Source organism: Pan troglodytes, chromosome 4 (genome assembly GCF_028858775.2).
Source record: "Pan troglodytes isolate AG18354 chromosome 4, NHGRI_mPanTro3-v2.0_pri, whole genome shotgun sequence".
NCBI lineage: Eukaryota > Metazoa > Chordata > Mammalia > Primates > Hominidae > Pan > Pan troglodytes.
Genome location: NC_072402.2, coordinates 48,589,730 through 48,603,798, shown reverse-complemented (window position 1 = coordinate 48,603,798; position 14,069 = coordinate 48,589,730). Strand labels below are relative to the sequence as shown.

Below are 14,069 nucleotides of genomic sequence, written 5' to 3'. Positions count from 1 at the left end.
TTAGAGTCCTCAGTAAGTCTATACCTGGGTGATCAGTTTGAGTAGCCTCTAGAATGGATAGAAAGTGATATTACTTGATATCCTGAATCTTCAAAGATGTGAGATTTATACTAAAGAGTAGAAAGTGTAAGTGACCAGAATTTGACAAGAATGAGAAGCATGGTATAAGTTAACTTACCTTGGGCTTCTGAATAAATTCTGGTGTAAAGTTGCTTTAGAAATAATCTAACACTAATTGGAATCTCTGGGCCAAGCTGGTGATTGAAATTACTGCCCTGGAACAAGGGAGAGGGAATTATATGAATTAAAAAATAGACTTTGTTGGAAACTGCTGGGCTGTCCTTGCCTTTCCAATCATACCACAAAAGTATGTCAGTAGGAATTTGAATCACATTCCACATTTGTTTTGAACAAAAACAAATACACTACTTCATTGAGTACGTGTTAAGCAATTTAAAAAAGCAATTATAAGGAAAAAAAAATCTTGAATGGAGTAATGAAAACAAAGAAAAGGCTAAATCAAAGAATTTCATTCCCATTGGTAAGATTTGGTTTCATGACATCCTTAATTTGGGTATGAGATTTTAAAAGGTTAAGCAAGCCCCAAATAAGGGCTTAATAAAAATGATAATTAGAAGTTTTTGTATTATGTTATTTTTGCAGAAATATTCGAATTGACCATATTTGGGTATTCCAGGAGTTTCTGGGGTTCTTTAAAGCTCATTTTGGGTACTTGTAATCTCTCTGTTTTGAGTAAAGGATAGTCATTTTCTTTTAAATTTGTGATTTTATTTTGTATTGCACAACTATGGAATGATATAAATAGTTGAATGAATTAATTTTTAAGCCTTATGTATTTTTTAGATGCCTAATAGTAACAAAAAACTGAGAGTTGTTTAATCTTTGCTTTTGATATTACAGGTTGAGTATCTCTTATCCAAAATGCTTGAGACCAGAAGTGTTTCAGGTTTTGATTTTTTTTTGACTTCGGAATATTTGCAGAATTCATATCAGTTGAGCCTCCCTAACCCAAAATTCAAACTATGCCAAAATCCAAACCTTTTGGAGTGCTGACACAATGCTCAAAGGAAATGCTCATTAGAATTTTTTGCATTTTGGATTTTTTGGATTAGGGATGTTCACCCTATATATCTGATAGAATATATAAGTGTTGGGTTTACCTTAAAAGTTTTTTTTTTACATTTTTTACATTTTGATATAGAAAATATATTGTAAGAACTTTACTTAGTATATAATCCATATTATGTATAATGTTTAATACAGTGATGAAATTGCATTTCTACCATAGCACCTTTTAGAGCACTGCCCAAAACCATATATCTATGGTGTTTTAATTGGTAGATTCTCTTCAGGAACCCTTCTGGTAAGAAAACAAGACGAATCAGCTTCAGGGAAGAAAGGATATGTGATTGACATTGTAAAGAAATCTTACATGGACATTATAAAGAATCGGCCAATGCATTAGGATTTCTAATTTCTTGCATTGACCATTCTTAACTATTTTAGACTTATTGTAGTGAACATAACTCATACAGAAATTATGAGCAAGTGATAGTTTTCCATAACTACAGTAAAATATAGTAGGTTTTTGTTTTTTACTTTTCTCTAGTTATGTTTATATCAGATAATGAAAGTTTTAACCCTTCATTGTGGGAGGAACAGAGGAAACAGCGGGCTCAAGTTGCATTTGAATGTGATGAAGACAAAGATGAAAGGGAGGCACCTCCCAGGGTGAGTCTGTTCTTTATTCTTTAAAATTTGAAACAAGTCTGCTGATATTTAAGTTGGTATTATATATACTATGATGTCTGGGGATATAACAAAGTATTGAATTTATTCCTTGTCCTCAAGGCACTTGAAGTGTTATTGATTCCAAATATTTCAGACAGGAAAGAATTTGGGAACAATATAAAACTATGTGATTTAAAGCTAAATTTCATAGTATATATAAATATAAGAGGAAAACGTTATTATAGGCTAGAGAAATTAACCAGCACTTTATTTCAAATTAGTACCCTTTATGTTTAACTTCAGTTTAGCTGACTCTCCCCCCACCATATTCATAATGATTATTTTCTCCCCTTTCCCTTTCTTTAATGATTTATTTTTATAAATCTTAGAGATAAAGAACTCTTTGTTATGAACATTTTGTTTCTTTATGGAATTGAAAACATGTCACAGTTGTAGGAGTAGTAAATACATATTTTTTAGTTACTTAATGAATGTAATTATTTGCCCCTTATACAAACTTAGCTGAATCTCAGAAAATGACAGGCTGACCTTGGAAAAATATGGCTCTTGGTATGTGAGACATAAATATACGAATATCTGGATTTTATATATACGTAGATGAATAGCTGAAAAATGTGTATCTGTTTCAAAGCTAAGTGACACAATTTTTGGCAATATTCATACTATATATCTCTAAATGGAAATATTTGAGTCTGATAAAACTTTTAAAACATTGAAATTTACTGCGAAGTCTTATTATTTTGTTATAAAACCATATTTTTATCAAGCCTAAAATGCCTTCAAAGCCTATCATCTGTCTTCACAGTTATCCCTATGAGCTTGATATCTAATGTAATTCAGATGGGTTACAGATTAAATTTTGTTTGAGATTGACATTAGAAATATTTGTACTTCATATTTTACTTATTTTATTTCTCTAGGAGGGAAATTTAAAAAGATATCCAACACCATACCCAGATGAGCTTAAGAATATGGTCAAAACTGTTCAAACCATTGTACATAGATTAAAAGATGAAGAGACCAATGAAGACTCAGGAAGAGATTTGAAACCACATGAAGATCAACAAGATATAAATAAAGATGTGGGTGTGAAGGTTAGAAAATTCAAAAGGATTAACCAAAGCCTATTTCAAGTTCTTATTTTTAAATGACAGTTGATATAGTGCCCCTTTTCATGTACTCTGAATGTGCAGTCATGCACCACAGAATGATATTTCGGTCGACATGCTCACATACATATGATGGTGGTCCTATAAGAGTATAAGGGGCTGGGCGTGGTGGCTCACGCCTCTAATCCCAGCACTTTGGGAGGCCAAGGCAAGCAGATCACTTGAGGTCAGGAGTTTGAGACCAGCCTGGCTAACATGGTGAAACCCCATCTCAACTAAAAGTACAAAAATTAGTTGGGCATGGTGGTGGGCACCAGTAATCCCAGCTACTTGGGAGGCTGAGGCAGGAGAATCGCTTGAACCCAGGAGGCGGGGGTTGCAGTGAGCCGAGATCGCACCACTGTGCTCCAGCCTGGGTGACAGAGTGACACTCTGTCTCAAAAACAAAAAATAAGAATATAAGGGAGATGGCTGGCCATGGTGGCTCACCCCTGTTATCCCAGCACTTTGGGAGGCCGAGGTGGGATGGTCACTTACACCGAGGATTTGAGAACAGCCTGACGAAGGTGGTGAGACTGTTTATACAGAAAGTTTAAAAAAAAAAAAAAAAATTAGCTGGGCTTGGTGATGTGTGCCTGTTGACCTAGCTATTTGGGAGGCTTAAGCAGGAGAGTCACTGGAGGCCAGGAGTTCAAGACCAGCATGGGCAACATAGCAAGACAACCTGTCTCTACAAAAAATTTTAAAAATTATCAGGGCATGGTGGCATGCTCCTGTAGTCCTAGCTACTTGGGAGACTTGAGGTGAGAGGATCCCTTGAGCCTAGGAGTTCAAGGCTGCAGTGAGCTATGATCATGCCACAGCACTCCAGCATGGGTGACAGAGCAAGACCCTGTCTCAAAAAAAGAAAAAACGTGTAATGGAGCTGAAAAACTCCTATTGCCTAATGATGTCATAACACAGCTTTCCTATATTCAGATATGTTTGCATACACAAATACTTTCTATTGTGTTAGAATTGCCTATAGTGTTGAGTACAGTAACATGTTATACAGGTTTGTAGCCTCGGGGCCATAGGCTATATTACATATAGCCTATATGTAATATAGTATATGTATATGTATATGTAATATTACATATAGCCTATGTGTGTAGTAAGCTATACTGTCTAGGTTTGTGTAAGTACACTCTGTGATGTTCACAGAGGAAAAAAATCACCTAATAAATTTCTCTGAACATATCACTGTTGTTAAGTGCCACGTGACTGCACTTGCAAATTTAAGGTTTTGTTCTCAGCTACCTGAACTGGGAAACAAATAATCAGTGAAGTCCATAATTACTATCATTACCACTCTGGCTATAGAATGTCCAATTGACAGTGTAGTGTCAGCATAGCCTTTAAAAAAATCATTGTCTGAACAAAGACGATAATGAATGCCAGAAAAAATATTATTATGGAAATTTTTCCCCCTGTTAATATTGGTCCATTTTACCTAATTCTCATTTTAAATGTAATTGCAATGACAGACAGTTGGCATTTCCCTGCGATGTTTCAGAAACTTTCACAAATCCCTAAATGGTATGTATATTCCTTTAGGACTTTGCCACACACACATTATTGTATCACAGAAACAAAAGTTTTACCATGTCATTAGAGTTACTGTACAGTCCACAATGAGCAGAAAACAATTTTAACCATCCGGAGTTGAGTTTGCTGAGCTAAGTGACTCAGTTGTCCACACTTACAAGCCTTGGCAGCTTCTAAGAGGAAAGTAACCTTGGCTAACTTTTAAATTTTAATGTGGCTCATGGATCTTTGGGGGCCACGTGCTCCTAAAATGAGCATTTTATCTGTGAGTGTCACAGGTTTCTATGTTTAAAGTTTTCATGTTTGAGATTAGTCCAGAATTGGAAGTTGGCAAATTGCTTACAAATTTTTATCTGAACTTTTAAAATAGATATAAAACTTAAAGAATATAAGCTCTTTATCTTTTCTTTTACTTAGACCTCAGAAAGTACTACTACAGTAAAAAGCAAAGTTGATGAAAGAGAAAAATATATGATAGGAAACTCTGTACAGAAGATCAGTGAACCTGAAGCTGAGATTAGTCCTGGGAGTTTACCAGTGACTGCAAATATGAAAGCTTCTGAGAACTTGAAGCATATTGTTAACCATGATGATGTTTTTGAGGTATGATTTTATGATTATTCTGGAGCAACTATAAGAACTTTCAATTTAATATTTTATTGTTGCTAAATAAAGACCTGATATTGATTGTAGAAAATATGTTAATGCATTCATCATTGAGAAATTTCATATCTGCAAAAATATCACTCACTTGTCACTTTAAACTTACAAATTATTATGCCCTTTGTATTCAGATGTTTATGCGAATTAGATTATAGATAGTCTAGGCTACTGTAAAATACATAATTGCTTTTATTTCTGTAACTTAAAAATGAAAAGACTACTATAGGCATACCCAATTATTTAACTTATTTATGCATTTATCCTTGAAAGTGAAAGATTTTTTGGTTGAATGTCTGAGACAGTTTTTAGATGTGGAGTTTCTTCTAGTGGATAAATAAAAGCTGGAACTTTTTTTAAAAAACAGCTTTATTGAGATATAACTCACATATCATACAAATCACTTATTTAAAGTATTCAATTCAGTGGCCTTTAGTATATTTACCAAATTGTGCAGCCATTACTGCAGTCACTTTTAGAACATGTTTCTCACCCCAGAAAGAAATTCCATACTCTTTACCTGTTACTCCTCACTCTTTATCCCCTTTGGCCCTAGGCAACCAAAAATCTACTTTATATGCCTCTGTAAATTTGCCTATTCTTGACATTTCATTTAAGTGGAATCATACAATATGTGGTCTTTTGTGCCTGGTCTGTTTCACCTAGCATAATGTGTTCAAGTTTTTCTATGTTATAGCATATATCAACACAGCATCCATTTTTATGACCGAATAATACTACATTGTGTATATCCACCCTTTGTTCATCCATTCTTCAATTAATGGACATTTTAATTATTTCCACTTTTTGGCTGTAATGAATAAGTCTGCAGTGAATTTTTGTGTACAGGTTTTTGTGTGGATATATATTTTCATGAATGAAAAATGATTGCACCATTTTATATTCCCTTCATACACTGCTAGTGGTAATGTAAAATGGTGAAGCTGTAACTTTTTAATATGAATATCTGAAGTGTTTCTGATTTATAGCTGCATTGTTCACTGCAGTACATACTAGCTACAAGTGGCTATTTAAGTTAATACATCTTCATCCCTAAAATTTCAAAATGCATTCAAGCACACCATCTCTTTTCCTGGTTATCCTGTGAGCTGTCATTTACAACAGGAATAATTTTTTAAAAAAAGGATGGTTAATATCACTCAATACGCTATGGTATGCACTGAAGCTAATGTAACAGGCTGTGAAAAAATTATTAGGTTTGTTACAGTGAACTTATGACTCATTTAGTGTAATTTCTATGTGTAAGGCACTGTGTTTAGAGCTAAGGTGGCAGAATGGATAAGTGGATATAGGGATTTAAATGAATGCAAATATATATAATTAAGGATAGACTGTGCTAAGTGTGTTAGAAATGTACTAAGTTAAAGAAATTTAGGAGAAAGATTTATGGCTGCCTTGAGAAGGGGGCATTTCACCTGTGTTTTGGAAAATTTTAATTCGCAGATACAGGAGAATGGAATGAAATGGGGAAGGAATGATGAGAGCAAAAGAATGGCATTTGGAACATATGGAAAATAACATTTTATGTTACTGAATAAGTCAGAGACAATATTATGAAATAAGATCAGTAGAGTAGACAGGGCCCTGATTACGAGGCTCTGAAAAGCCAAGCTAAGAAGTTTGAACTTAATGTTCTGTAGTCTTGAGGAGCCACTAAAGGCTTTTAATAGAGTGTTACTCTAATTCATAGAGCTATATATGGTTGAAAGTTACTATAGTTGTAAGAATATTATAGGAGATGCAGCACGTGAACATCTCAGTATAAAAAAGGGAATAGAGGAGCAGTATCCTAATGTTTGATTAGGATAATGGTGCCATGAATAGGATAGAGGTACAAATTGTACAAACAGTCTTGGAAGGACTGGTTGTATTTTATTGCCGTATCTTGAAAAGGTTTAATATGTGTTTATAATATTTGTTTTCCCTTTAAAGTCTTATGACTTAATATTTATTTATTTGAAGAAACAAAAATTTAATTTTTATCCCCCTCACCCCCTTTTCACTAGGAATCTGAAGAACTTTCTTCTGATGAAGAGATGAAAATGGCGGAGATGCGACCACCATTAATTGAAACCTCTATTAACCAGCCAAAAGTCGTAGCACTTAGTAATAACAAAAAAGGTTAGATGTTAAAGGAAAGTGCTAAGAATAGAAATTGCCTCAATAAATTTATAAATTTTTTTGAAATAAATTTCATTGAATATTATGTTATTTGATACATTTTAGAAACAAATTTTTAGACATGGCTTTCTGAAAGGTTCTCTTTCCTTCTCTCTCATTTTTAGGGAAAGTCCTTGATAGTCTTTTCTTTCTCCTCATGCAAATTTACTTATAAAGGCATGGACTTTACCGACAGATAAACATGGATTGTTCATTTCTGCCACTTATCTGCTGTGTAATCCTTAAGTTAATTTTATCCATGTGTACATATCTGATTTGACATACAGTGAGGCTAATGAAGGATTTTTGCATCAAATAGGCTAGATAATGTATCTTTTAGCACAGTACCTTATGTATAGTAGGTGCTCGTTATTTTATTGATTCTATCACAAAACATTTTTTTACACTCCGTCCAACCTCTGCCAGCCATTCTTTCATATAAGACAAATCTTAGACTCTTAGAGATCTTGAAGGGTATGTATCCCTTCCCTCACCCCTCCCCTCTAGCACCTGAGTATCTTTACATCATCTTCCTCAAATGTTTAGCCGTTTGTCTTTATGATCAATGATACTTATTATCAAGGTGGCCCTTGGATAGCTTGGGTTCATTTTGTAGTAGTGATACCTAGAATTTGTTGAGCACTAATTGCTTAGGTACTATACTAAATATTTTACGTGTTATTATCTAATTATCACAATAACCCCCATGATGAGGTGGAAGTGGAGTGTATCTAAGAAAGAACTTAACAACCATCTATTTTAATGGTTAAGTTAAGAGCTCAAAACCTAAATACACTGAGATCAAAGTTAGAGTCCCATTTGCTACTGTTAACTGTAAATACAATCCGGACTACTTGAGCTGTGCTCCTAAGATCTCAGAACATCAAAGATATCCTTAATTCATATAATCATCTATGGATATGTCTATATACACTATTTCTGTGATTTGGCTAGAATTCAGTTAGTTAAAAAAAAATTTGTAGCACTACTTTAAAAAAATACTACTTGTTATACTACCTATTATAAAATATGAACACTTGTCTGTTTCTGTTCATGTAATTGCTACACACACAACCACCTTACATACTGAGAGTTTACCATTCATAAACAAGTTTATGAAATGTTTTAAAAACATTAAGAAAGAGCTGACCTTTGAAAATTCCTTGATTTGTTTGGTGATTATGTTTGTGGATTGAATTGCTTATTTTTATTAGAGTAGATGGGAAAAAATTCCATATATGTATGAAATAATTTCTTGCCCAGTTGAGTTCAGAAAGGTTGTAAATGAATTTTCATTATCAGTTTTTCAAATTGTAAATGGGTGAAAAGTATATTCATTGAAATTAACTGACCTTAGAACACAGTACATAATAATATCACCTTGTCAGTAACTAAATCGAATTCTTAATAACCCCAGCATTGGTTACTTTTTGAAAAATTATATCACCATCTAAAAATTATTTAATCTTTGTATTAGGACTGAATTTTCAGGGGTGCTTCCAATTATCTTATCAATATAATTTATTACCTCATATATAGAACCAGGATGGTATAATTGCCATTTGTCATCACTGAAAAGAATTTCACACAATTTTTGGGGAATTTATCATTAATCTTAAATTTGTTTTGTTTCAGATGATACAAAGGAAACAGATTCTTTATCAGATGAAGTTACACACAATAGCAATCAGAATAACAGCAATTGTTCTTCTCCATCTCGGATGTCTGATTCAGTTTCTCTTAATACTGATAGTAGTCAAGACACCTCACTCTGCTCTCCAGTGAAACAAACTCATATTGATATTAATTCCAAAATCAGGTGTGTGAACCTCTTTTACAGTTTTTTATTTATACAATAAATAGAAGTAGTAAGGCAGATAACAAATACATAAATATATAGGGTTTAATAAATAAATATTATAGAAGTGGTTCTAGTAATATGTTTTATTTCCCCATTTTTATTGCTGATTTTCCATTTAGTTTTTATACATTTCCATCTTAAATTAGATTTTTAAATGGGGAAGAATAGACTAGATTCTCAATCTCCGGTTAAAAAGTTGAATATTTATATATTTTTAGATATGGCAACATAAACAGCATATTTGAGGTAATTTAAGTTGAAAGGAGTATTTTTATAGTTAGAAATGCAGAATCATTTTGAGGGGCTGCCATTAAAGGGTTCATTCAGATACTCTTGACTGGTGGTGTATATTTGGCTTAGGCTTAATTTTGTAGGACACACTCACTGAGAGAGAGATAAATGTTAATTTGTATAGCCTGGAATTTAGCTGAAGTCTAAAACACATTTTATTATTTAGGCTCTTGAGAAATTGGTTGTCTATAATGTTGGCAGTGGGTTTGAAAAGAAAAAAAAGAAGAAATTTGGTTATCAGAGTAAGGCCCTGCCATTCTACCATAGTGTTACTCTATCAGCTAAACTCTGTTAGAAAGATGGGGATTGGCTGGGCTGAGCATGGTGACTTAAACGTGTAATCCCAGCACTTCAGGAGGCTGCGGCAGGTGGATGGCTTGAGCCCAGGAGTTCGAGACCAGCCTTGGCAACATGGTGAAACCCCATCTCTACCAAAAAAAGTACAAAAGTTGGCCATGTGTGGTGGCATGTGCCTGTAGTCCCAGCTACCTGGGAGGCTGAGGTGGGAGGATCGCTTGAGCCCAGGAGGCGGAAGTTGCAGTGAGCTGTGATCACACCACTGCATTCCAGCCTGGGTGACAGAGCTAGGCCTTGTCTCAAAAAAAAAAAAAAAAACACAGATTGGGGTTGGCTGGATGTGGTGGAATGCCTGTAATCCGAGCACTTTGGGAGGCTAAGATGATAGATTGCTTGAGTACAGGAGTTCAAGACCAGCTTGGGCAACATGGTGAAACCATGTCTCTACAAAAAAATTGGCCAGGTATGTTGGCACATGCCTGTAGTCCCAGCTACTCGGGAGGCCAAGGTGGGAGGTTAACTTGAGCTTGCGAGGTTTAGGCCTCAGTGAGTCATGATCAGGCTACTGCACTCCAGCATGGGTAACAGAATTGAGACCCGGTCTCAAAAAAAAAAAAAAAAAAGATTGGGGTTACTACTAAACCAAAAGTTTAATGTGTGGATATTTTAAATAGTCATTTAGAGTTGTTCTTAAATTTCAGGCATATTTAAGTAAAATTTGTATATATTAATGTGTGTTGTTGGAAAAGGGAGGTGAATTTTATGCCTGAAAATGAGTTTAGGTACCGTGTAATTATAATCACAATCAATCATTTATTTCTATTCTTTGAATTTGAGGCTATGAGCTGCTGTTTAAAATACTAATTTTTATAACCTGCTAGATATTATCGTATTAATTTGTTGAATAATAAAATTTTATTTATTGTTGGGAAAGCGGTATGATATTTTCTAAATCCTGCTTTTAATATAATGAAATAAAGCCTAAGCAAGGAATACAGCAACACCTTTTTGTGCTGTATTTCTAGTAATGAAAGTTATCTTTTTTGTAATGGGAAGACCAGTATTAGGGAATTTTTGTGGAAACATAACTTGAATATGTATACAAGAGGACACAAATACTTAATATCACAGGTAGAAATAAAATATTTTGTATAAATTTGGAATGACACATTTAAAAGTATTTACCAAATACAGCTAGCTACTTAGAAGAGTGATTAGACTTCATTTATCTTTCTATGCCTTTTACATATTTGATGTTAAACTTTGGACAATTATTCAGTTCTTTGCTTTGTACAATTTTCTTACCTATATATTTGAATGTAATAACAACTGTGTACTTCGTTAACTATGGTTAATTTGGTTAATAATGTAAGGCTTCAAAATTAACTGTAAAAATGTCCTGTGCTCTTTACTCCACTATTCATGTTACTAGCTTTCTCTCCATATATCTGCCCTCCCTCAAGCATTTTGCTTTTTTAGCACATTCATGAAAAGATGCAGCAAAGATTAAAAATTCCACTTTTATTCATAGTTCAGCCCTTTAAATTATTTTGTGACAAATCAGATTGAGTGTATTGATGAAAATTAATCTTGGTATTATCTATGAATTTTAATTGTATTACTTGTCTCCAACTGAATATAAAGCTCTATTAACTATTAAGATAATATTTTTAAATTACATGCTTGATAATAAATGCCTTTTGTCTTTGACTTTTATTAACTTTTTTAACTTGTCTACCTACACAATTTATTTATTAATGTTCCCTGTTACTAAGAAAACTCGGCTTTATTATGTTTTTCATAAAATTATCTTTATTTTAGGCAAGAAGATGAAAATTTTAACAGCCTTTTACAAAATGGAGATATTTTAAACAATTCAACAGAGGAAAAGTTCAAAGCTCATGATAAAAAAGATTTTAACTTACCTGAATATGATTTGAATGTTGAAGAGCGATTAGTTCTAATTGAGAAAAGTGTTGACTCAACAGCCACAGCTGATGACACTCACAAATTAGATCATATCAATATGAATCTTAATAAACTTATAACTAATGATACATTTCAACCAGAGATCATGGAAAGATCAAAAACACAGGATATTGTGCTTGGAACAAGCTTTTTAAGCATTAATTCTAAAGAGGAAACTGAGCACTTGGAAAATGGAAACAAGTATCCTAATTTGGAATCCGTAAATAAGGTAAATGGACATTCTGAGGAAACTTCCCAGTCTCCTAATAGGACTGAACCACATGACAGTGATTGTTCTGTTGACTTAGGTATTTCCAAAAGCACTGAAGATCTCTCCCCTCAGAAAAGTGGTCCAGTTGGATCTGTTGTGAAATCTCATAGCATAACTAACATGGAGATTGGAGGGCTAAAAATCTATGATATTCTTAGTGATAATGGACCTCAGCAGCCAAGTACAACCGTTAAAATCACATCTGCTGTTGATGGAAAAAATATAGTCAGGAGCAAGTCTGCCACATTGTTGTATGATCAACCATTGCAGGTATTTACTGGTTCTTCCTCATCTTCTGATTTAATATCAGGAACAAAGGCAATTTTCAAGTTTGATTCAAATCATAATCCCGAAGAGCCAAATATAATAAGAGGCCCCACAAGTGGCCCACCATCTGCACCTCAAATATATGGTCCTCCACAGTATAATATCCAATACAGTAGCAGTGCTGCAGTCAAAGACACTTTGTGGCACTCCAAACAAAATCCCCAAATAGACCATGCCAGTTTTCCTCCTCAGCTCCTTCCTAGATCAGAGAGCACAGAAAATCAAAGTTATGCTAAACATTCTGCCAATATGAATTTCTCTAATCATAACAATGTTCGAGCTAATACTGCATACCATTTACATCAGAGACTTGGCCCAGCAAGACATGGGGAAATGTGGGCCATCTCACCAAACGACCGACTTATTCCTGCAGTAACTCGAAGTACAATTCAGCGACAAAGTAGTGTGTCCTCCACAGCCTCTGTAAATCTTGGTGATCCAGGCTCTACAAGGCGGGCTCAGATTCCTGAAGGAGATTATTTATCATACAGAGAGTTCCACTCAGCGGGAAGAACTCCTCCAATGATGCCAGGATCGCAGAGACCCCTTTCTGCACGAACATACAGCATAGATGGTCCAAATGCATCAAGACCTCAGAGTGCTCGACCCTCTATTAATGAAATACCAGAGAGAACTATGTCAGTTAGTGATTTCAATTATTCACGGACTAGTCCTTCAAAAAGACCAAATGCAAGGGTTGGTTCTGAGCATTCTTTATTAGATCCTCCAGGAAAAAGTAAAGTTCCTCATGACTGGAGAGAACAAGTACTTCGACATATTGAAGCCAAAAAGTTAGAAAAGGTAATTGAACATGAGTTTTTCATTATTTTCTTTATGAACTTAATTATTTTCCTTAAAAATAATTGGCACTCTTTGTTTACTAAACCGGATGAAACAAGATTCTCTGAATTACTGATTATCTCTTTATATTCTAGGTGTTTTTCTCTGGTACTGGGAATAGAGTTCCAAATTTAAACTCAGCCAGGACAATTGGGATGATAGTGTGTGTTTCTATCTTCTCCTTCACTCCCCACTGTTTCTAACAAAAATGTATTAATTTCATATGTTTATGTGTCTGTCTCTTTGAGAATGTGCACACTTACTAAAAATACACGTACCTCTGTTTAGCATTTTCTGAACTTTGCTATTAATAATTGTTGATTATCTAAATTTAAAAAATAGTTTACTATATAGTTAAGACAATAACAAAAAATGTATTGCAAATGTAAATATTTCATCTAATATTTTTTCCCCAGTCCACAGTATATGAACTAACATTGTCACTGACACAGATGGCTTCTGGCATGGCATTTATTCTTAACTTTTCTGAATTTCTACATTTCTGACCTACTTAAACTCAGTTAAGTGTTTCTGTGGCTCTAGTGTTGCTTAGCAATAGTTGATAAAATAACTAATGCTTGTGTTCAATTTATAATTTTATGTGTAGATGTTCATCTTTTGAAAGGAGTTAAAAATGTAGATACAGATATATATCCTTGTAAAACCAATATGAATGCCATAGTCATATGGCCCAAGTGTACAAGACATGATTTTTCTTTAAGATTTAACTTTATACTTACTCACTAGATTTTACCCAAGCATTATCTTTCTTTCTTTATTAAATATAAAATGTGTTCTTAAAAACAGGTGAACATACAACTTCAATTAGCCATTTTTAAAAATTCCTTAAATAAAATTTTCGGAAATGCCTAAAATATATTAGTACCTCATATCAGTTTACATG

General features: G+C 33.9%; 1 protein-coding gene across 17 annotated transcripts in view; it reads left to right on the top strand.

Moving 5' to 3' along the window:
* The window catches only part of ERBIN (erbb2 interacting protein), a 151,270-nt gene that overhangs the window by 112,444 nt on the left and 24,757 nt on the right, over positions 1 to 14,069 (top strand). For 13 of the 17 annotated variants that reach the window (XM_001162676.5, XM_001162804.5, XM_001162761.5 and 10 more), the window contains 6 exons: positions 1,631 to 1,752; positions 2,694 to 2,867; positions 4,887 to 5,072; positions 7,157 to 7,271; positions 8,946 to 9,129; positions 11,581 to 13,126. In XM_001162676.5, coding sequence (XP_001162676.3) covers positions 1,631 to 1,752; positions 2,694 to 2,867; positions 4,887 to 5,072; positions 7,157 to 7,271; positions 8,946 to 9,129; positions 11,581 to 13,126 — 2,327 coding nt within the window. The remainder of the gene's footprint in view (positions 1 to 1,630; positions 1,753 to 2,693; positions 2,868 to 4,886; positions 5,073 to 7,156; positions 7,272 to 8,945; positions 9,130 to 11,580; positions 13,127 to 14,069) is intronic. The other 4 variants (XM_063811170.1, XM_009449078.4, XM_009449077.5 and 1 more) reach the window with 1 other exon arrangement.